The sequence below is a fragment of the Carcharhinus amblyrhynchos genome, chromosome 1 (genome assembly GCF_965287045.1).
Source record: "Carcharhinus amblyrhynchos chromosome 1, sCarAmb.v2.hapA, whole genome shotgun sequence".
Classification (NCBI taxonomy): Eukaryota; Metazoa; Chordata; class Chondrichthyes; order Carcharhiniformes; family Carcharhinidae; genus Carcharhinus; species Carcharhinus amblyrhynchos.
In genome coordinates, this window is record NC_137324.1 from 117,053,347 (window position 1) to 117,076,924 (window position 23,578).

The 23,578-nt window shown below is 41.1% G+C and overlaps 1 protein-coding gene across 7 annotated transcripts in view; it reads right to left on the reverse strand.

Annotated features, from left to right (window-relative positions):
• Window positions 1-23,578, reverse strand: part of ndst3 (N-deacetylase/N-sulfotransferase (heparan glucosaminyl) 3) — a 765,674-nt gene that overhangs the window by 63,664 nt on the left and 678,432 nt on the right. For all 7 annotated transcript variants that reach the window (XM_080191467.1, XM_080191474.1, XM_080191492.1 and 4 more), the window contains one exon: window positions 23,197-23,325. In XM_080191467.1, coding sequence (XP_080047593.1) covers window positions 23,197-23,325 — 129 coding nt within the window. The remainder of the gene's footprint in view (window positions 1-23,196; window positions 23,326-23,578) is intronic.

Sequence of the window (23,578 nt, forward strand, 5' to 3'; positions counted from 1 at the left end):
AGAGAGGAAACCAGAGCACCCAGAGAAACCCACGCACACGGGGAGAATGTGCAGGCTCCACAAAGACAGTGATCGAAGCCCGGAATTGAACTCAGCTCCCTGGAGCTGTGAGGCAGCAGTGCTAATCACTTTGCCACCGTGCCGCTCATTACTTACAGACATGTAAAACAGAAAATGCTGGATAAAGTCAGCAGGTTTGTGGAGAGAGAAAGAGAGAAGGAGAGAGAGAAAGAGAGATAGGTAACGTTTCAAGTCCATATAAGCCTCCTAGAAGAGACATACGGACTCGAAAAATTAACTGTGTTTCTCTCTGCAGATGCAGTATTTGCTTTTAGGAAAATTGTGGCAGCTCAATGATGTGTATCATCTTCTACAGTCACATAGAACATTTTTTTTTAACTGATGATCAGGAAATGTATCATTCAGCTTTTGAAACCCCAACAAGACGATCTGGCTCAGTTTAATACTCATTTGTTTATTTGATTTCTCATGTTGAAATAATAGAAGTAGGCGACATTGTAGCACAGTGGTTAGCACCGCTACCTCACAGTATCAGGGACCCGGGTTCAATTCCGATCTCGGAAGACTGTGTAAAGTTTGTATGTTCTCTTCATGTCTGCATGGGTTTCCTCCGGGTGCTCCAGTTTCCTCCCAAAGTCCAAAAATGTGCGGGTCAGGTGGATTGGCCAGATGAAATGCCCCTTAGTGCCCAAAGATATGTAGGTTAGGTGGATTAGCCATGGCAAATGTGTGGGGTTACAGGGGTGGGCCTGGATAAGATGCTGTATCAGAGAGTCGGTGCAGATTTGATGGGTCTTCTGTACCTTTAGATTCTATGGATTCTAGTCCAACATACAGCAGTTGAAATGCTTCCTTGATGTCTGTGAAACTTAAGACAACGTTAGAGTAAATATTCTAATCAGTGCCCATGTATGTGTCATGTTTCAGAAGGAGTGCCAGTAAAATAACGGAACCAGCAAGAACACCGTGAATAAGCACTGAACCAAACTAAAAAGCCAGAAGAATGCAGGTGTTAGTGTTTCGGGCCAAGTTGCAAAAAAAGCAAATTTAGCCTAAAATAGAAGTTGAAGAATTGATTAATATTGACCCTCATTAGAGATACCAGTGCAAACATGCGAAGGTGAGTTAATTCCAGTCCAAAAGAATCCAAAGAGATGCTGAAACAGTAATTCAGCACCAGGGCAGAAACTTCTCTTCTTCATTGAGTGAATGGACAGGAAGCGAGATGCTGGAAAACATTAAAACCATGTTGTCTCCAGGATCTGACTGCCCGAAGAAAGAGATTTAATGACCTGAGCAGGATTGCGTGGCCCTGTAGATTCATACTTTGCTTCAGCTGCGTCAAACTTTCTCTCTCCCACTTACTGTGATTCTCTACAAGCGATCAGGGAACATTTAACTTCACCTTCTTTCTAACTATACAGACACCCTATGAAGGTGCTATTGCGCATAAAACTCTCTCTCTCCCGTGTTCTCACTTGCTGTTTTATTTTTTGCTACAAAACACACAATGACAGGCTGCCTGAAGCATTTCAAAAGGCCTGGCATGGGACACACATTAATCCACTTCCGCTCTTCGTGTAGGAGAAATTGCCACAGAACAGGAGGGAGCGCATCATCACAGGAAGGGGTGCTGCCAGGCATTGCAAACCATCAAGAGCATTGGAAAAACAACACACTGCCTCAGGGATGGCGAGACTGGAGGTGTTTTGACATCTTCTCTTCCTTTTCACTTTCTCACTCTCAGCCACACATCCAGCATGACAAGTGTGTGATGCATTATGCCACATGGTAATGTTTATCTGCTGGTCACTCCAGTCAGACAAACTGAGGAGACCTGAGCAGACGATGTCTCGCCACTTAATCTGAGCTGTCCAAGCACAACCCCAGAAAATGGCACTGCACAATGTCAGACGTAATGAGTTCAAAGGGTCAGCGCATGAGGATGACCAGACACAACCAGGCAGGGATTGACAGAGGAGTCGAGGACTCCCCAGGGAAGAGTTTACCAGAGGACCAACTCATATCATGGCTCTGCTTAAGAGGACAGAAGTACAGAAACTGTGGGCAAAGAAGAAAATTTATCTGCACAAGCAATTGATGAATTAATTGGAGTGATTACCAAGAAACTTCTGGTCTCGCTGTGTCAACAGGATTTCCCACTGTAGCCACCCCACACCATCAGGGTGCACTGCCAGTGGGACCAGACAATCTGCCACTAGCAACCAGCTGGAGTGTTCCAGCCTGGGCCTTGGTATACATTCCAGTGTTCTCAGACACAGTGCAGATAAATTGGGGCTATTTGCCTTGGAGAAGAGACAGTTAAAGGGAGTTTAGATGGAGGTTTCCAAAATCATGAAGGGTCATTGGCAGTAGATTGGGGAACTAGGGGACACTGATTAAGGTGGCTGGTTTAAAAAAAGCAGTAGTGACATAAGGAAAGGCGGGACTTTGCAGCCTCACTCAGGTGAAATTGGAAACTCCCGCCTGAGGTCAACAGAGATTTCTGTTGTCGGACCCTCGCCTGCTCCGATTCCGTGGCGGGCGAGCTGGTCGAGTTCCGGCCAGTATGTAATTAAATTCTGGAAGATAATAACTTTGGTGTGCTGGAGTCAGTTTGAATTGAGGACTTCAAAAGAGAAGTGAATAATTTCTGAAGCAAAACATTTGCAGGGCTAGGGGGAAAAGGCAAGGGAGTGGGACTCGGTGAGTTACACTTCTAGGGAGCTAGCAGGGGCATGATCGGCCAAATGGCCTCCTCCTGCACTGTAACTATTCTATGATTGTATAATTTACATGGCCATATAGTTGTTTGCAAGCCTTGCAGGATGTGACACAAACACTGTTGCAATCTACTTACAGAACTGAACCCACTTTATGCATTATTATTCTGCAGGTATATTGTACAGGGTTTATACACACGGTTGTGAGGGAGAAGCACAACACAATGTTTCATTTGTTCTCCTTCCATTCACAGCACTGATTGCTCCCTCCTCCAACCCTTATTTCTCTTCCCAAAGTGTGATTCCCAGAAAGATCACCATAAAGAAGTGTGCAATGCCAGTAGCCTCCTTAAGACTTCAGAATCTGCAGCATCGACTACAAGCACTTTCAGTTTAAGCTACTAAAAACCACAAAATAATGGAAAGGGTCCGTCTAAATTTTTGAGAAAAGACACATGAGGAATAATAGACAACCATTCAGCGTGTCAGGTCTGTTCTGTACATGGGCTTCTCTGCTATAGAATTTACAAAAAGCTTGACATTTCTCCATGTTCTCTGGACTTTTTGTGGCACATACATCGACTGTGATCAAAATGACAGGTGATCAAGCTGATACTAAAGCTAATGATAACCTGATCCAACACAGATTAAGTAATCAATCACAGAGGTCAGAGTGCCCATTTATTGCTGCCTCTGATTTTCCAGTCTTAAAAAATCATTGCTAGAAAATCCAAGATCTAAAGAGATAGGAACAGAGGTTTCTGCATCCAGTTCTCGGATCTGCATTCCCTTTCACCAAGACTGAATAGGAGTCAACTTTAAAGCTATATAGCCAGTAACTGCAGTGTTAAATTTATACTATTGAAGACAATTTATACATTGTTGAAATGAATGCCTCGAGGCCACTGTTAACCTATAGTTTTGCACGGGTTATATAATATGATTAGTTTGTTCACTTCAAGGCAATGGAATTTCAGCTGTCTCATGGGCCTGTGTGAGTCACAAAATCAAATTAATTGTAGTAATGGATGTGAATGTGTGATGTGTCTCTGTAGGGTGGTTGATTTTGTGGCAACTGGGGATGATCAATTTTCCGGCAGTTTGCCAGAAAATTGTGCACATTATAATCACGTCAGGGTATGCAGCAAAAGAATATAAATGGATAGAAAGTTAGATGGGTTTCTTGACAAGTACGTGATCCTCGCTTTTGGACTTTGTTCTATGAAGGATGATCAGCTGATCCAATATCTCAAGGGCAGGAACAGAAAAATCTACAGCCATGTCTCAAAATTGTTTTCAATGCTAAAGTATTTCAATGCAATGCCAGTCATCATTGTGTATTGCAGCACCTAAAAAAGTATGGGCAAAGTGGATTTAAACCTCATTTTTGCTCAATAGAGTGACACGGAATGACAGCACCTGCGACAGAAAAGGAGAAGTAGGAAGGCTAACTGTGCCTGAAAAACATTATTCCCTTCCTTTCCAGATAATCACAGGGTGTATTAGTAATAACCTGGGAGTTTGGTATATGCCTGCATTGTAAAATCAGTCAGTTGACTGGAATATTAACAGGAAGTTCACCTGGACTTTCCTATAAAATAGTATTGCTCAGTATTCATCAGTTTATTAATTTTATAAAGCCAAGTTACCCCACATGGATTCCAACTGAAGACTCATCCTGGAATCCACCCAAGATCACAGATCTCTGAGACATAAAACATTTTTTGCACTGCTGTCCTCACTGAGACACAATGCTATGAATCTCCATATGTACACACTCCAGCAACACTAACTCACCCTATCTCAAAGTTGTCCTTGTCTCCAGTTGCATTTCATTCTTCATCTGATTGACGGTGCTTTGACAAAACTTTTTTCTCTTCTTTTTAAGTATTAAAGAAAGAAAGCTGAGACAACCTACAACTATCAGCACCCCTCCTTCCTCCCCCTTCCCTTCCCTCTGATCCCAGCTCTTCTTATAATTCCAGCTCTTGCCTTGTATTCACTTATTCTCTGTCCTTCCCTTCTCTGATGGTGAACGGTCTGTGCTCAGCAAAAGATGCCATTTTATCCTGTTACACTCCCACATCAATGAATTGCAGAATTGGCATGGTGCTGAACTCTTCTTCTGTCACCTTCGCCCCCATGCTTACCTCTTTGTGCAGAAGTCTTCCACCATTCAATGGACCCTTTCACCCACCTCAAGTATTCTCCCTTCACCTGGACCCCTCCCTCTGGTCTCTTACCCACTCTTGACTTTTTCATTGACAACAGTCAGCGTAACATCAGCTGTCTTAATTTCTCTGCTCTCTTCAACCACTCTAACCTGTCTCCCTCAAAACTTGCTGTGCTCTGTTCTCTTTATCAAACCTTCTGATAAGGTGCTGTTGTTGTCTGGCATACCAACCTCTATCTTGCTGAGGCTGATTGCCAACGATTAGACACATCTTTCTACTTACCCCAAACTTTAGCCCCACCACCAAATATCAAGCTGTTGTTTCCAGGATGATCACTGACCCCATCTCCTCTGCAAACTTCCATCCACATCCTAAATCCTCATAGCCCTCCAACTCCATATAGACTGTTTCAACTTCCTCCCTAAAAATCAAACAAGACTCTCCTGGTAGGCTCATCATTTCAGCCTATCGCTGTCCAACTGGACTTATTCCTTCCTATAGTGAGTCTTTTTTTTCCTTCTTGTCCAGTCTCTCCCCATCTACATTTATGATTCTTCTGGTGTAACATTTCCAACAACTTGTTGAGAATGTTGGGCAGTGAACAATTGTGCTTTAAACTGACCATTAAATTCCAAGATGAAAGACAGTTGGGCTCTCAAAGATAGTTAGTCAGTTTTTCTATTTAAACACAAGGCCCATTGTGCTGGGGAAGTATGTAAAGGAAATCATTGTAAGGATCAGGTTATAGGCTTTCCTAGAATTATCACAGGCAGTGTTTTCAGTTTGCCTGGAGCCAGGGAAGGGAGATCAACTAGAGATCAATTGTTTGCCATGAAGGAGTGTGGGTGGAAGCATGAACTTGGAATGAAAAGAATACATTTGTTGGTACTTAAAACAAGACTGCAAAAGTAAATTAACTTGGGCTAGAGGGACAGTCCCTGGGAAAACAAAACCTTACTGTGCAAGGCAGTTCTAAAATTGAAAGTTACCATTCTGAGAAAAGAATAGGAATAAACCCTTAGGAGTGAAAAATCATTTTGGATTGATTCTGGGAAAATGAAAGATCTACATAAAGGACAATGTGACGTAAACCTGTGATGTGCATTTTCTTGGACTAAGAAGGGAGGGAATCCCATTCTGTGGTTTAAAATACAAATTGCCTCCAAAAATGGTATTTATTTAAAAGCATTTTTAATTACTTTTATTTTAACAATCTTCAAGTATGAAACCTTGCTTTTCAGCTATTAACTGAAAGTTCACATTTCTTTTTAAAAGTTATCAGCATCTAATGAGATCAAAACAATGAACATTAATTTCATGGGAGCGCTTAATATTTTCCTTAATAACCAAGGAGAATATTTCAAACAAGTAAAATGGAAAAAAAATTGCATGCCTGTGATTTTAAAATAACTCTAAATATTGAGAACATTATTGAGATAATTTTCCATTTTTTGCATTCCCAGTGCAGAGCGTCCCACAGCAGGAATGCATCTCAGAATACTGAGTGTCGATGATGACATGCCTGTTAAGTGGGCCATCTGATTTTTCATCCATTAATTTACATTCCAACAAGGGCTCCCAGCATACAGTAGGCAAAAGGAGAACATACAATCATGTAATCTTGACTGCTGCGTGAGTTGTGTCCTCTAACAATGCAGAACGTGAATGAATGATCCCTACCCCGAACCAACAGAGCACACAGAATATACAAGATATCACACTGCATGGTAGTCTGCTGGCTGAAATTATGTTAGCTGTCCTGGTTTGAGAAAAGCCCTTGTTTGGATCAATGCTGCTTTGACTGATTAAGCTACATTGTCAATACCTTGTCGCTCCCTGACAGGGAAAGCAGAAATACCTGTCTACATGGTTATAAACATGTACAAAGCATCTCGACAAACATGCACAGAATTACATTCACTCAGGTTCCGAAGAAAGTTTTATTCTTGATGTGAACAAATGGCATTTTTTGTAGTTGAAGATTGGTTTGCACCAGGTACACTTTTACCAACCACTGCAAAGGAAATCCAATGTGAATGGAATACTTCGCAATGGACTTCAAACCTTTTGCTAGAGTTCAGTTTGATCCCAGTCCCAGCCACTAACTTTGAATCTAAAGCTACCTCACGATGCAAGCAGTGTGATATAAATGGCCTATTAGTAATTTCATTTCATCTCCGCAGAAAGACCTTTCGGACTCATTCATGCCTGCAGCTTTCGTTCGTTATGGGCCATTAACAGTTTGGCAGACCATGTGTAATGTAGCAGTTCGTTTACAGTTTGATCTGTGGTTTAATTAAGGATTGTTTCAGCACTATGTTGTTTGTAACCCACATAGAATAAAAGGCAAAATCACCGCCCCACACCCCCCCCCGCCATGCCTTTCAAAAGCAAACATGTATCAAGAGCCGGTGATATTGCATAACCATTTATTCCAAGACTTGGCAGTATACATGCGTTGGAATTCCATAGTCTTTTCTGTTTCAGATTTAATTGGAAACAGTACCACAATTATTTACTGGAACAGTTTCTTACAACAAATATAATTGTCCCAACACCAATGAATAATTTCATCTAACATTCTGTTCTACAAAGTGCAGCAGAAAACCCAAGACAAATAACCCTGTTGCATTATTTTGAAAAAGAAAACTGTCCAGAAATATTTGAAAATAACAAGTTTCACTCTGACTGCTATTTGCTTCATGTATTTTCTTTACCTTTTACACAATGCACACTTTTTCTACCCTTGAAAACATTGACATTTCCCAAAATTACAAATATTTAATAATTTTATATGATTTTCCTTAATGGTTTTAAGAGCCAGCATTAATAAGCTGGCTTCTCTACTTAATTATGGATCAAGGAACAAAGGGGTTTCCTCCATGCTTTTTTCAATGTTTACCAGTTTAAAACAAACCCTGGTTAAATATGTGCTGCATCCAAACACAGTCTTGTTATTCTGGCTTGCCCCCTCTATTTAGATGCACTGACCCAAAAGTAAAACTGATGCATATCCTATGATCTAGGAATTGATGCAATTGTGCTAAACTAGGGTCAGCAGTACATTACTGCAGGATTTCAGATTGCTTTTTTATCTGCTAACTCAATCATGTCTCAATTGTGATCGAGTTCCAGCCCACTTAGAGAACTGATCAATCAAGCATTTGTACCTATAAAGCTGCAAAGCGATGTGTAAATTATTTATCGGCTATTTAAGTCAACAACAGTAACTTCCATTTATATAGTGACTGTAATGTACAATATATCCCTAAACATTTTACAGAGAAATGGGGCATCAAATTATGGAGGAAAGATAGCTATGTTTTGAATAAGTTGGATTTTATGAGTAGTAGCCTGTGTACACCTCAGATGTGACTTTTTGGTCATTTATACCAGTGGGAGATTCCAGTCTCAACAAAGTCAACCCCACAGCACGATTGATGAACCATATAAAACATTGTCGACTTTGGTGGAACCGGAAGATCCTATTGACGGTCAATGGTGAGCCCCCTCCACCAGCAGAAATCCCCAGTCCCTTGTATCTATATTGCATTTTGAATGTTAAATATTTCAGTGTTTCACAGGACCATTATTAAACACAATTTGACATTGAGGCTCAGAAGGTCTTATAAGAGCGGATGACTAAAAATTTAGTCAGAGAGTGATGGTGGAATTTTCCCAAATTCTGACAGTATATCAGGTTCAAACTGAAAACCAGTATGCATCTTTGCAGATACACAGCCAGGTTTTCACTGCAGATCTTTTGACACTCAGTGCACACAAAATCTAAGTGTATAATCTGTGCTGTCACTCTGGTGGGGCAGGGTCTGATAGAGCTGGTAAGACCAATTCCACGGAGATCTCTAAAGGGAACCCCAATCTGCAATAAAAGTAAATGCCCTCCCACTCCCCTTTGGCAATGGCACTGTTTAACCCATAATGTACAATTATCTACATGCCATTCAATGGCTATCTTCAGGACACTACTGAAGAGAAGATCAATTAAAATATTTGACAAACAGGCTGAAATTTTCCAACTGCTCACACCAATGGGATTCTCAGATCCCACTCAGTGAGCAGAGATTTGACAGAGTGCCAAACTTTCCGTGCTTATTTGCAGCAGCGGCGAGGTGTGAATGGCCTGAAAATTCCAGCCACAGAATCCCATCTCCAGTGTTTCCATGAAAACCAGCATTTTAGCAATCAGAAAAGCCTCTCTTTTGTTTAGTTTTTTTCAAGCTAAGGGCCAACATTTCCAAATTGCACTCAGAAAGAGTACTACAAAACCACTTGCACAAGAATGGCCATCAGGAAGTGTAGTGTGATGCACCACTAAAAAGATGAGTTTCATGTTCTCCAGGTAACCTAAGGTTGGAGCTAAGTACACGTTTAGCTACATTTAATTTTCCTAATGTCATATTTCCTTTCTAAGTATTTTCTACTTCAGTATGTTTCCTCATAATACTTAACTCCAGTACATCAAGAGTAGCATTTTATCTAGTTTGAGTGTGTAACCAGTTCAACTGAACATTCAAGCTTCACAACTGCTCTGCCTTTTCCTTAGATATAACATGATTTCTCTGCGATGATCTAGTATGATTAACTGGGATGGAAATATCTCTCTCTGAATTGAATTGCTGTTTCAAAGTTATACCAGACCTACTTTACTTAATATCTAAATCGATATATTTAAAATTTCCACAAGTTTGACTCTCAATTGTAAATTCTACTCCAATCTTGTTCGTATCACATTTCTCAAATTCCATAGAACTATCCCATAAGAAATCATCAACATGCACTGTGAATATGCCTGAAGGTTTTCCAGTAGGTTACCTGTAAAATGTTACGGTATCTGCTTTCAGTTAAACACATCCTATTTTCTGCAAAACAGATCTCACCGAAACATGTATCTTGGAAATATCAGTCAGGCCTATGAATCATTTGTTTCCTCTCTGTAGTTTCTCTATTGCATCAGCTATATGTGGCCAAAAGAGTGAAACAATTTTTAATATTCATTTTTCAGCAAGTAGAGAATCCACTCCAATATCTGTATACCCTTCACACTCTGAAAGTCTAGACTAGAAAGTCTCCTCATCTTAAAGGTCCCATCCACAAGGAATTTTATAGTACAATTTCACCTGTGCAACAAAATCGGTTCATCCTTATCTTGTACCTTTCAATAAACTCTAAACTCTCTCCAACTAATTCCTTTGTTTTGCCCTACTTATTAATTGACCTTCGAGTTTATTGGCAACCATCCAAAATTCATAACTAAGAACATTTTGTAATACCATAAATCTCCTGAATTAGATTCCATCTCAGATAGTCAGACATATTTTACTATTACTATTATGATTCTAAGTACTGGGCGGACTTGAAACTGGGAGTATTTCAGATCTGACTTTTAGGCCCATTCTCAGGCACCCCCATACGCAGTCTGCCTGCAAAAATATCAGCCATTCTGAATCACAATGCAGAAGCTTGTGCCCAGGGCTTATCATGCCCAAAATCCTACAGCTGTGTTCGGCACCTTCAATTGCGTGTGCGCAGAAAAATAAATGATAGAATGCGACTCCCCTGCCTCCGCTTCCAGGCTGGATAATGCCTCTCTCTGGTCCCCACAGACATTGCACCATTGCCTCAACTTTACTGACCCCTTATTCCCCCCGCCCCTGTCACTTAGATTTATTGTGGGCCCTTCCCCCCTCACTGATCTCAGGCAGACTGGCAGCAGAACCCCCCCTTCTTTCTCCACCAATCTCAGGCAGCGAGGCAGCGGAACCCCCCCCCCCCCCTTCCCCTCACTGATCTCAGGCAGAGTGGCAGCGGAGCCCCCTTTCCCCCTCACTGATCTCAGACAGAGTGGCAGCGGACCCCACCTCCCTCCGACCCCCGCCCCACTGATTTCAAGCAGAGAGCTGTCAGACACTTGGCACTTACCTCCTCACTAACTGGAGTGCCCGAATCAGACTTTTGTACAGCATATCTGTTGCGCGCTGACTCTGGATGGCCAAATACGGTGGAAAAGGGGGAAGTGCTGGTAAGATTGGGTGAGCGGCCCATTAAGCAAATTTAAATACATGCAAATGCAGTTAAATGGCCATCACACCCGTTTTGGGTGCAGTCCCGACCGTGGCCATTTTTGGGTCTTCGTGAAGTGGGAACAGGCGCGGAGGCGGGTGTGGATTTGACTACTCGACTCATGCCCGACTTTACCAAGTTTTTGCACCCAAATTGATAAAATTGGGCCCATAATGTCTCAGCATTCTGTGAATTTTCTCTGTGACCTTAGCCATTGATAGAAGGCCAAACTTTCTGCTTGTAGAACAGTCAAATGTGCAACAAAAATGGAACCAATCCTAATCACTGCTAGAGAAGGAAGACCATCACAATGAATCAAAAACAATGAGGGGTTTCACCCACAAACTAATTGATAAGGATGATACCCTCCAACCATTTGGAGAGATTATTTACATGAACTGTCACTGCCAGAGTGAATGTCAATTTCTAGCCTGGTTGATCAACTAAAATTTTATGTACTATTTTGTTGATCACAGTATGGTTCTTTTTGAAAACTATTACTAAAAGGACACACAGCTGCTGTATTTACGACATTGATATTTGTACTTTCACTGAACTCCTCATTAAAATTCACCTCCATTATCAGCCAGAAACCTTGCTGGTGTTCCATGTCACTGTTACTATCCATTTCTCCATAATTTTGTCTGTAATAAAACTCTTGCCCTTTTTATATATTAGTGCAGCAACGCTAAAAATGTTTCCAGGTTAATAAAATGTAAGATGAAAACATTTCTGTCTCTGTTACACTCCTTTAGGTCCATGGCAACTATCTCGTTGCTGTCACGTGCCAGTGAAAGGCATATCATTGGACATGGCAATATCCTTCGATATTTTCTACAGATTTCACAATTCTCACTAATCTCTTTGATTAGCCTTGCCGTACTTCTAATCAACTAACCCTGTATCATTTAGCAGAGTGAGCAAATTATCTCTGCAACTTATCACCCAATGCCATCGAAGTGTGTCTAATACTCAGAATCGTGGAATGGTTACAACACAGAACGAGGTCATTCGATCCATTAAGCCCATGCTGGCTCTTTGCAAGAGTAACTTAGCTAATTCCACTGTGAACCTGCAATTTCATTCCACTCGACTGCTCATCCTATCTTCTTTTGAATGTTATGATTAAGTCTGCCTCCACAACCTTTCAAGCAACCCATTCTAGTCTGTAGGCCCTAGTTGCATAAAAAGCTTTCCCTCATCCCTTTGGCTTCTCAACCATTTTGCCCATGGGAACAGTTTTTCTTTATACACTTTGACTGGCCTCCTCACAATTTTGAGCACTTTTTATCAAACCTCCACTCAACTTTCTCTTCACAAAAGAGAACAAGCCCAGGTTCTCTAATCCATCCACATAACTGAAATCCCTCATCCCTGTAATCATTCTCATAAATCTTTCCTGTAACCTCTCTAATGCCTTTGCAAGCTTCCTAAACTGTGCTACCCGGAATTAGTCACAATATTCCATTTACATTTTTTACAAAGGTTTGTCATAGCTCCTTGATTTTGTATTCCATATCTCTAGCTATAAAACTCATGCCTTTCTATAAAACACATACCTTTTTAACCCACTTTCTAAGCCTATCATCATCAAACTTTGTTAAGTGGAAACTGACTGGGTAAACTATAGTTCAGCCGATGTTCTAAAATAATTGCGTTATCATACTCCATGTCAAGATGCATTTGTGCATTCTTCATAAAATGTTTATTCAACAACACAAGTATCTCACCAGAGACCACATCTGTATGTATAAAATGGTTTACTCCAGTTAACTCACAGGGAATTAAAACTCTCTTCAGTTACCTCAAGGTGTCATCGCCAAACTTAAAGCAAGTAGTTTTTTTTTAATTTCTGAACCTTGCATCAATCCTCATTACTTTATGAATCATGATAACATTTTGACTAATCTGTCCCACAGGCTATTGAAGTATTAGTACTATCCAGTACAGTTAAAGAAATACACAACTAATGTATTCAAAAGAGGCCTTGATATTTGAAGTTATACCTCAGGTAACTATTAACTGTATCTTGGACTTTCCTAGGATTTGTTTGCCTATTATTCCAGTTCCAGTTCTATCCTCTGTACATCTCCTAAAGCTGCTTTCATCTTCATTTTATCTGCCCTTACTCTTTCCTTTGTATTGACATCTATATCCAATATTAGACAATATTGAAATATGGAAATGATTAAATCTTCCAATCTTTGTGCCACAGAGGTTCCATGAGATCACAGTGTCCACAAATATTTTCACAGAATCCCTACAGTGTGGAAGGAGGTCATTCAGCCCATCGGGTCTGCACAGACTCTCTCTGACAGTATACCTTATCCAGGTCCTTCCCCTCCCCCCCATCCCTGCATCCCTACACATTTACTATAGCTAATCCGTCTAACCTACACATCTTTGGACATTAAGGAGCAATTTAGCATGACCAATCTACCTAACCTGCGTATCTTGGAGTGTGGGAGGACACCCATGCAGAAATGGGAAAAATGCGCAGACTCCACACAAACAGTCACCCAGAGCTGGAATTGAACCTGGGTCCTGGATGCTGTAAGGTAGCAGCGCTAACCACTATGCCACATTTCATCCAATAGCCTTCTTCAAGAACCAAACACAAGCTAATAGTACCTGCTCATATGAGATTCTTTAGCACAATCCAGCAACTTAAAATACAGTACATACCTACAGACCCCAAACTGAACTTGGTCAATCTTTCATACGATCTGTTAAAGTCCATGATCTATCCTTACATGGAATGACTATATGCTTTCTGAAAGCTATCAAGTTCAGACCATGCTGATGGGCATTTAACAGATCATCTTTCTTGTAGATAGCATTCAGGAATTATATTAGAAAGTGCATATCTTCATCAGCATCCAACTTATGGATATTTATTTCACAAAATACTTTGTTTCTGATTTTACTTCTTGTCAGAAGTGATGGCCCCCAAGGCCATAACCTGTTTTCTATTTGGTATTGTGTTAACCCATGGCCACATATCAACTTCATTCTTCACTGATAATACAGTTTAGAGTGTTAAATCATCAGACCGTGATCATTTAAATTTTCCATTTCCATATTGACTGCTAGGATTTTCATTTTGTGTTTGGAAATTGTCTTTGTAGTTTCCATACTTTACCTTTAGTCTACCATGTTCTATTTCAGATATCCAGGTGAAGGTTAAAATTGGACCTAATCATTACATACTTAAACATTTCTATTTGCAAAGATACAAATGACAAGCACACAACCCCTAACCCAGTTTCATTTTGCTCTGACATGTGGACCAAGTGAATGTATGGTTAATGCCCACCATCTGAATAAAATTAAATACGCAATGATTATACAATTGACAGTGGAAACCTGTTTTCACTTTCTTTTCCAAAACAACAATTGCCGAAGACTCCCTTTATCCTTTCTTCTCCCAATATCTTTAATTGAAGAGGGTTTTCCACTGAAAAAAATTACCAGTAATAAGTTAACAGTCAACTTTCTTTTAGTATTTGCCAGGTGTTTTGGGAGAAATGGTGACTCTATTGCTCCAGCACAGGTGCTTGTGTGTCATTCTGCAGCTTGTGTCAGTGAGAGTAGCTGTATTTGTTACTGGTTCTGCTCTTTCGCTCTGCAGTCACTGCTGATTGATGAATTGCCATACTATGCCACTGATGAGATTTGGTTGGACTCATTCAATCAATAGCTATGGAATATACTAGACATTTTTGTTCTCTAGCGGCAGTAAATGGCAGGTTAACTGCTATTTAAACCTGGCATGCTCCCTATCTCCTGTGCTCTGGGATCTTGTTCATGCCAACTGTAATTCAATCACTAATGCACACAGCATCCTGCATTTTTGGAAAGACTTATTTTGTACTTGCTTCTGTAACACCTCGTCCTCATAGGCAACAAGATATTGACCTTTCAATATGGCAGACTAATTTAAAAAAAAGACTGCAAAATTTCAAACGCTACCTTTTGAAGCAGATGGAAACAACTAAAATGTAAATCAACATGTTGCCCACGGATTAATGGTAGCTTTGTGGCTGAGGTGGATCATCGCTGTTTCTTGATCTAATTTTCGCTTTTTTGCCTTGCCAGTGTCTGTCTCTACCTCAAGGGATATAACTCTTCTTGTTGTGTAAATGAGCCAGCACTTCATTTACTAGGCAGTCATGCTGTTTCCAGTTGCACAATATTACCCGATATCATTTCACCAAAGTTGAAACAGCGATAGGGCTTGATCCTCTTTTATTTATTTCAGAACTGTTCAGTAAAGAATGGAAGATTTGTGTATTTTTTAAAAAATCCAGGACGTCCCAAGGTATTTTACAGCCTATGGAGTATTTTTTTAAAGAAACATTGGAAATGCAGCAGTCAATTTGCACAGAGCAAGTCTCACAATTATCAATGTGATCATCTGTTTTTTTACTGTTGTGCCTTATGGGCTAAGTATTGTCAGGACACTAGGGACACCCACCTTACACTTCTTCAACCAGTGCCTTGGTATCTCTAAATTCCAAGTAAGAGGGCTGATGTGGGATGATACTTGAATCTACAACCTCCTGATTCAGTGGTGAAAGTACTGCCAACTGAGCCATGGCTGACCCTACATATGCAATAGATTGTATCATTAATGCCTAGAGACTATGAATTACTGTCCATTTAATGGATGCACACTTCCTACATTTATAGGGCATCTCTTTTTTGTTTTAACAGAGTGGTTAACCTTTTTTGTTTGCTCCGTAAGACAATTAATATTATTTTCACTAAAAAGAAATGTTGGGAAGCTAATTTCTAGAGCAACCTAGGCCAGTCAGTGGGCTGCATGAGTGGTCTTCCTTCAGCTCAGTGGACTGCAAGATTGAAATCAGGCTTGTTCCCTCACCGTGACCCCATGAATACGATTGAACACATTTAATGCACACCAAATATTTCATAAGGAGTTATAGAAAATGTTGAATCATTCATATATTAATAGAACTGTCATGAACTTCAAATAGTAAAATCAAAAGAAATATTGACTGGATGCAGAGGGAGTGCACAGTCAATGTTATGTGCAATCAACATGCACCTCACTTTACATGTCTTTACTTTATGTGCATTTCACTTCCATCATACTGGTAGGAAAAAAGCTACGCAGGCAGGAAGCCAGCAGAGTGTGACAATCCTGCTCACGGGCAATGATCAACAACATGTCTCGTGAGTTGCACTCAGAACTCTGATGGGTTGCATGTGGCCCCTGGGCTGGAGGTTGCCGACCACTGTTGTAGAGTGTGAAATAAAAGTCAATTTTCCATCTTTGCATTTAATCCCTTTACTCTGAGTAAGAATCAATGACTTTGTGACGGTCTAACAAGTGATTCCATTTGGGATTTGTGAGACTTCACCAGCAGCACACAGCCTTTTCACAGATGAGTATAGATTGCTTGCAGACCGGTCCAATTTCCTATTTTCCATATTTCAATGCAATTTAAAGTTAGGTATCGCTGGAGGGCAGCACTGGTGTAATCTAAATGATAAAATGCAATTACATAGGTGCCACACTGACTTTCATGTTGCTGTGACTGGCTTTACCTCCAGCTCACTCCATAACCATATAAAAGGGAGCAAGGCAACTTCATTGCACAAGACTGTAGCGGGAGGGTCTTTGAAACTATCAATACCAAAGTTGGCAGAAAATGTGATTTTTATTCATTAGGGATTTATTTTTAGTTGTATTCTTTGTATATTGGTTCAGTTACTATGAAGAGTTGCACTTCTGCATTTATTGGCTTTAAATGGAAAGAGTTTCTGACATATTCTTATTTGCAATATCTACTTGCATGAATCAAAATGCTAAAGATGGGAGTGTCCTATTAAGTCAATGACCCGTTTACTGAATATTTGTTTGGCTAAATGGTGATACTTTCATCAGTAGGATGAGAATTTGATCTCCAATATAGGACATGAGCGTGCAATCTTGTTGACAGTTCAGAGAGTTTGTTTTTGTGATGAAAGTGTCTTATTGATGCTTTACAGAAGAGTGGGAAACTCCAGTAGTGAGCTAATCAACATTCATCTCTTAATTGATATTATTTGAGATTGTTCATCTCATTGCTGTTTATTGGATCACGCGGAGTGCAAACTCATTGCTACGTTCTGTTGTAGAACAATGACGACACTGCAAAAGTAAATCTTCGCTGCAAAGTACCAAAGAACAAAGAAAATTACAGCACAGGAACAGGCCCTTTGGCCCTCCAAGCCTGCACCAACCATGCTGCCTGACTGAAGTAAAACCCCTACCCTTCTGGGGACCATATCCCTCTACTCCCATCCTATTCATGTATTTGTCCAGATGCCCCTTCTGTTGTATCTGCTTCCACTACCTCCTCTGGCACCCACCACCTTCTGTGTAAAAAAAAAACTTGCCTCATACTTCCCCTTTCAACCTTTCCTCTCATATCTCAAACTTATGCCCCCTAGTCATTGACTCATATCACCTCCCGAAGATTCAGCGGGAACCACATTCCCTCTGATCATTGCATCCTCACAGTTATCTAACCATCTGAAGAGCATTATTTAGCAGCAGCTGGGCTTCTGCCCCTCACTCAAGTGGAAGTCCCACGTCAGAGAGCTGCAGCTTATCCAATTGGCTGGCGGTACCTTAAAATTCATTTTATGGGATGTAGGTGTCATTGGCTGGGCGAACATTTATTACCCATCCCTAAATGCCCTCCATTTCAGAAAGCATTTGGAGTCACATGTAGGCCATACCAGATAAGGACAGCAGATTTCCTTCCCTAAAGGACATTAATGAATCAGATGGGTTTTTAATGACAATCAACAATTGTTTTATGGTCATCATTAGACTTATAATTAAAGATGTTTTTATCGAATTGTTCCATCTGTCACAATGGAATTTGAACCTGGGTTCCCAGGTCTTGCTCTGGGTCTCCGGGTTACTTGTCCAGTGAAAATACCATTATGTCACAGCCTCCCTTGAACTTTAGTAGTCCCAACAACACTGCTGCCACTGCAAGTAGTCCCTGGATTAAAGGTTCAGAAGTCCAGGGCCAGAAGTGTGAGGCAGGTCTCACAGCAGGGAGGGGAGGTGTGGCCTGGGATTGGATGGTGGTGGAATCTTCAATGGATTGGCAGGAACACCCACGGAGGACAGACCAGGATGGGGAGCACCTTAAGTGGAAAGGGGACCCTTGAAGGAGGTTAATCCCAAACTTCCCACCTAAGGTCAGAGCAGATGACCTAATAGGCTTCCCTCTGGTCCTGACTCCTCTCGCCAGCCTCAAAATTGAATTTTATGACCTCCTTTCACCCCCTGTCTGCAAATCTGCTGGCAAGGGAGTATAGCATTTTATCCAGGATGTCACTAATAATCAGCATGTGCCCAATCTAAAATCTATTTTGAGTGGCAGTAAGGGATCACAGTTGTGTTACACTAGCTTAATGTGCGAAAACATTGGGAACATAAATGCCACTAGGTATTCAATTGCACATTGCAGCATGAAGTGCACACTAATTGAAATGCAATAAAAGAGTTGCAGGATTAATTGATGGCTTGACACACTTGAGCAGTGAATCTGAAACAGATTGACACTTTGTGGAGTGCAACCTGGAACTATCTATATGGCACACAGGATGATTCAGTATTCGTAACTTGACAAGTGTCTTAAAATATGCTATTTCTCCAACATCTCTTTCTGTACCTGGCAGCCACATCATTACGTCAACTCTGAATGTTGTGAGCAATAACAAAAAGAGTCATTCAGCACCCTTAACATAGTCAAACATGCTTCAGAGGACTACTATCAAACAAAATTTGTCATATAAGGAGATGTGAGGGAGGATGATCAAAATCTTGATCAAGGATCCAGGTTATAAGGTGGATTTTAAAGGAGTATACAGAGGAGAATGGTGCAGGGAAGGAATATGAGAGGTTTGGGCCTGGGCAGCTTAAGTCATGGCCATCAATGCTGGAGCAATTAAAATTAGGGATGAGCAGGAGGTTGGAATGTAAGAGTGCAAAAATCTTGGAGGGTTGCAGGGTAGAAGGAGATTACAGAAATAGGGTGAGGCAAGGCAAAAGAGGAATTTGAAAACAGAAAGAATTTCAAAATTGAAGTTCTGCTCTACTGGGAGCCAATGTAAGTCCGTGAGCATGTGGGTGATGGGTTAATAGGACTTGGTATGAGTTAGAATATGAGCAGCAAAGTCTTAGATCACCTCAAATTCACAAACGTGGAAGACCAGCCAGGAGTGCAATAAAATTGGCATGTCAAGCTGCAGTTCAGGCACGGATGAGAGTTTCAGCAACATCTGAGATGGGCTGAGGCAGAGTCGAAAAATGTTATGCAGGTGGCAGTCCTCGTGATAGCATGAAACTCACCCTGCGGGCAAATGCAACAACAATGGTCTGGATCATCCACAGATGGAGAGAGGGCTGGAGTCGGTAGCAATGGGAAAAGGACTTTCTGACAGGCACAGAAAACTATAGGTTTTGTCATCCTAACATTTATATTGTCAAATTTCCTGCTCATTCAATACAAGATGTTGAACAAGCAATGTGATAATAATTTAGAGACAGTAGAGGTGTTGTTAGAGTTGGTGGTGTGGTAGAGCTGGTATTCTCAGCATACACGTGGAAACTAATGTTGTGTTACCTGGTGATGTTGCTGAGGGGTAGAATGCAGTTGAAAACTTGTGGGGGAGGTGGGGCACAGGGGAGTGCAAGGATAGATCCCAGAGGTAACTGTGTGGGAGTGGGAAGAGAAGCCATTGCAAATGATTCCTGGGCTAAGATTGAATAGATAGGAATGGAAACAAGGTGAAAGCAATTCTGTTTAGCAGGAAGATATTGAGAAACATTGGGGGAGGATGGTGTAAATTGTCAAAGGATGCAGACTGTCGAGAAGGATGAACAGGGGTAGTTATCACAGTTATTTGGATATCATTTGTAGCTTTGATAAGAGCAGCCTTGGAGGGAGTTTAGCCTGTGATGTATAGGAATGGATGGAATCGGCAGAGGCAGCTGAATGAACGGTCTTAACCAGGGAGGCAAAGAAATCTTATACCTACAATTGGAGATGGGGATGGAGGAGGCAGGGCAGTTTAAGAAGACAGTTTCTAACTATAAAAAACTTCTTTGGCTACCTTTGCGTCCCAGGGTGATCCTGGAATAGTCAGCAGCTTTGTCAGAGGAGAACGGAACCTAATGCCAGATCCGTGGATGGATGGCTAAAGCAGGTTGTATCTCAGAAATTCAAGTTGACTTCCTCCAGAATGAAGGCACTTGGAGATGAAGGCCTTATCCGGGAAACAGCCAGGTTGTACAAAAGTAATGGTTTTAACAGAGAGGACTGGGACGAAGATGATGATGTGTTTGAGCAAATCAGTAGTTTCAGAAATTTCATGGTGAATGGAGGGCCAAAGGCTGGATAGTTGCGATTTTAAACGTTAGTGAACGGGGAGAATGTTTTGATTCTGGGATGAATGGAAAAGGAATTAGGTTCTGGGAGGAGGAAGGGAGATGTGGGTGAAGAATGATGCAAGAAAGTGATCAGAATGGCTTTATCTCTGATTGAGACAATGGGTGCAATGCGACCACAAGAGTTGGCAAGAACAAAGAAATGCTGTAAAAACAAACTGAAGAATTTACGTGTGGAACCTGAAGTGATGTGTTCACATGATGTTCTGAGGGGCATCTTGTGGGTGAGCAATGGTGGGTAGCAAGAACATATCTTTGGAGAAAACCAAACTGAATGGTGAAGAGGCAGGAAGAGAAGCCATTGTAGAAGGTACACTCACTATAATTCACCAGATAACCAGGTGAGATTAGGTCATACTCAGCTCAAACAAGGACAAGAGGCATTGGATGAGGGTGGTGTGGTCAAACACATTTAAGCCAGCCAGAACAGAAAGGTCAAGATGAATAAAGAGCAATAGTGCACCACAGTGGAGGACATCATTTGATATTGTAGTTACACCTATAGGATTAAAAGGGTAGTGGATATGAAATTAGTCAGTGGGAAGAGAGCAAAGGATAGTGGGGAACAGTTGTTTTTCAGGCTGGATGGAAGTTGTCACAGTAAGAAGTCTCACAACACCAGGTTAAAGGCAAACAGGTTTATTTGGCAGCACTAGCTTTCGGAGTCTCAGGCTCCTTCATCAGGTGAGTGAAGAGCTGTGTTCACAAACAGGGCATATACAGGCAAGTCGTGGGGATTACAGATAGTGTGTCATGAACCCAATATCCAGGTTGAGGTTGTCCTTGTGTGCGGTACTTGGCTATCAGTTTCTGCTCAGCGATTCTGCTTTGTCGTGTGGCGTGAAGGCCACCTTGGACTTCCAGTCAGGGAACACTTCCGCAGTCACGGGCATTCAGTCTCTGATTTTCGGGAAATATTCTCCAAGGTGGCCTTCACGGCACACAACAACGCAGAATTGCTGAGCAGAAACTGATAGCCAAGTTCCGCACATGAGGACAGTCTCAATCGGGATCTTGGGTTCATGTCACACAATCTGTAACCCCCACGACTTGCCTGGGCTTGCAAAATCTCACTAACTGTCCTGGTTGGAGACAATACACATCTCTTTAACCTGTGCTTGGTCCCCTCTCCACTCACATTATCTGTACCTTTAAGACTTGTTTTCCCGTATAGACTCGCATTCCAACCATTATCTTGTAACTTGAGTTTGTGTCTGTATATGCTCTGTTTGTGAACACAGCTCTTCACTCACCTCACGAAGGAGTTTGAGACTCCGAAAGCTAGTGCTGCCAAATAAACCTGTTGGACTTTAATCTGGTGTTATGATACTTTTTACTGTGCTTACACCAATTCAATGCCGGCATCTCCACATCATGGAAGTTGTCAGTGAGACCCTCTTTTCGATACACATCTGGGCTTTGTTTACTGTGCATAATTCCAATTCTTGCTGTTGATGCCAAATGTGGGTATGTAATAAATAGTAAAGAAGATAGTAATAGACTTCAGGGTAGACTGTGATAATGGCAGCCACATTGCTGGTGAAATTCAGTGCAAGCATTCTGGAAAGAAGAATATCAACTAAATGGTACAATTTTATAGAAGGTGCAGGAACAGAGACCTTTGGGTTATATACACAAATCTTTGAAAGTGATGGCAAATTGACAAGGCTGTTAAAAAGCATATGGGATTCTTGGCTTTATAAATAGAGGCACAGAGTACAAGAGCGCAAGGAAGTTATACTGAATCTTTAAAATCATCAGTTGGAGAACTATATCAAATTCTGAGCACTTCAGATAGGAAGGATGTCAAGGCCTTGGAGAAGATGCAGAAGAAACTCACAAGAATAGTACCAGAGATAAGTGACTTCAGGTACATGGACAGGTTAGTGAAATTGAGATTGTTTTCCTTAGACTAGAAAAGGTTAAGGGGAATTTAATGAAGGTGTTCAAAATGTTGAGGAGTATTGATGGATAACAGAGGGAGGAAGCTGGTTTAAAGAATTGGCAGAAGTATCCAGCAGAAATGAAGAGTCTTTTTATGCAACGAGTTGTTGTCATGATTTGGAATGCATTTCCTGAAAGAGTGCTGGAAGCAGATTCAACATGACATTCAAAGGGAAATTGAATAAACAGTTGCTGGGAAGAAATTTGCAAGTAATATGGAGAAAGCAGGGAAGTGGGACTAATTGGATAGTGTTTCCAAAGAGGCAGAATAGACACAATGGGCTGGATGGTCTTCTTATACCTTGTACAATTATTTTCAGTGCAGTGTCAGGAGGTGCCCGATTGGAGTTGCCGTAATGATAGATGTGGAATTCAGAAACAACATTATGTTCAGGAGGAGAGGATTGGGAAGGTTGGAGATCAGGCAGCAGTTTGCAAGGACAAAGACTTAAAGGTTGTTTTCTTTTGAGGAATGGGTTATTGCAGAATATTTGAAAGCAGTGGAGTGGTGTGTATGATAGTGACCTAGCCATGAAGTAGAAAGTGTTCACAATATCTGTTAGCATGGGAGACAGAAAGCAACAATGTATGGTCAGCTGCTTAGCAGGTATAGAGTCAAGAGATCATCAGGGGTGGCTCATTGACAAGGTGAACTTGGGTAGGACATAAGGAAAGATAGAGAAACTAGAAGGAGATGAGAGTCCAGGACTACAGAGGAGCTTTGGGGGAAACCAAGGTTCTCTTTGGCACAACAGATAGTTCAATTACTTACTGGGTTAAGGAGAACAGTGAGAAAAAGTTCTCCTCCCCTGATGCTTTTATCCAATTCTCTTGGTCCTCCAGGGTACTCCTTGTAGAATATGGTGTGAGTGAAAAGGCCACAGGTCTGTCGTGGAAGTACCTGAATAACACAACATAAAAAAAGATGTTTGAGCAGGTTTTCCACAAAGCAACATGTTGCACAAAGCAGAATAAATTGAAGAAAAATAGATAATGAATTACTGAAATTCAATTTAAAAAGTTCTTTGGAAAGCAATGGGAAAGGTCAGGCAATCGTTTTGCTATTTAGCCCTCTTTACCAACTTCTGAAGCTGCTGGGGAAACTGTAATTTCTGATATAGATCCTTGGGTCCTTTATAGATAAATACTGATAG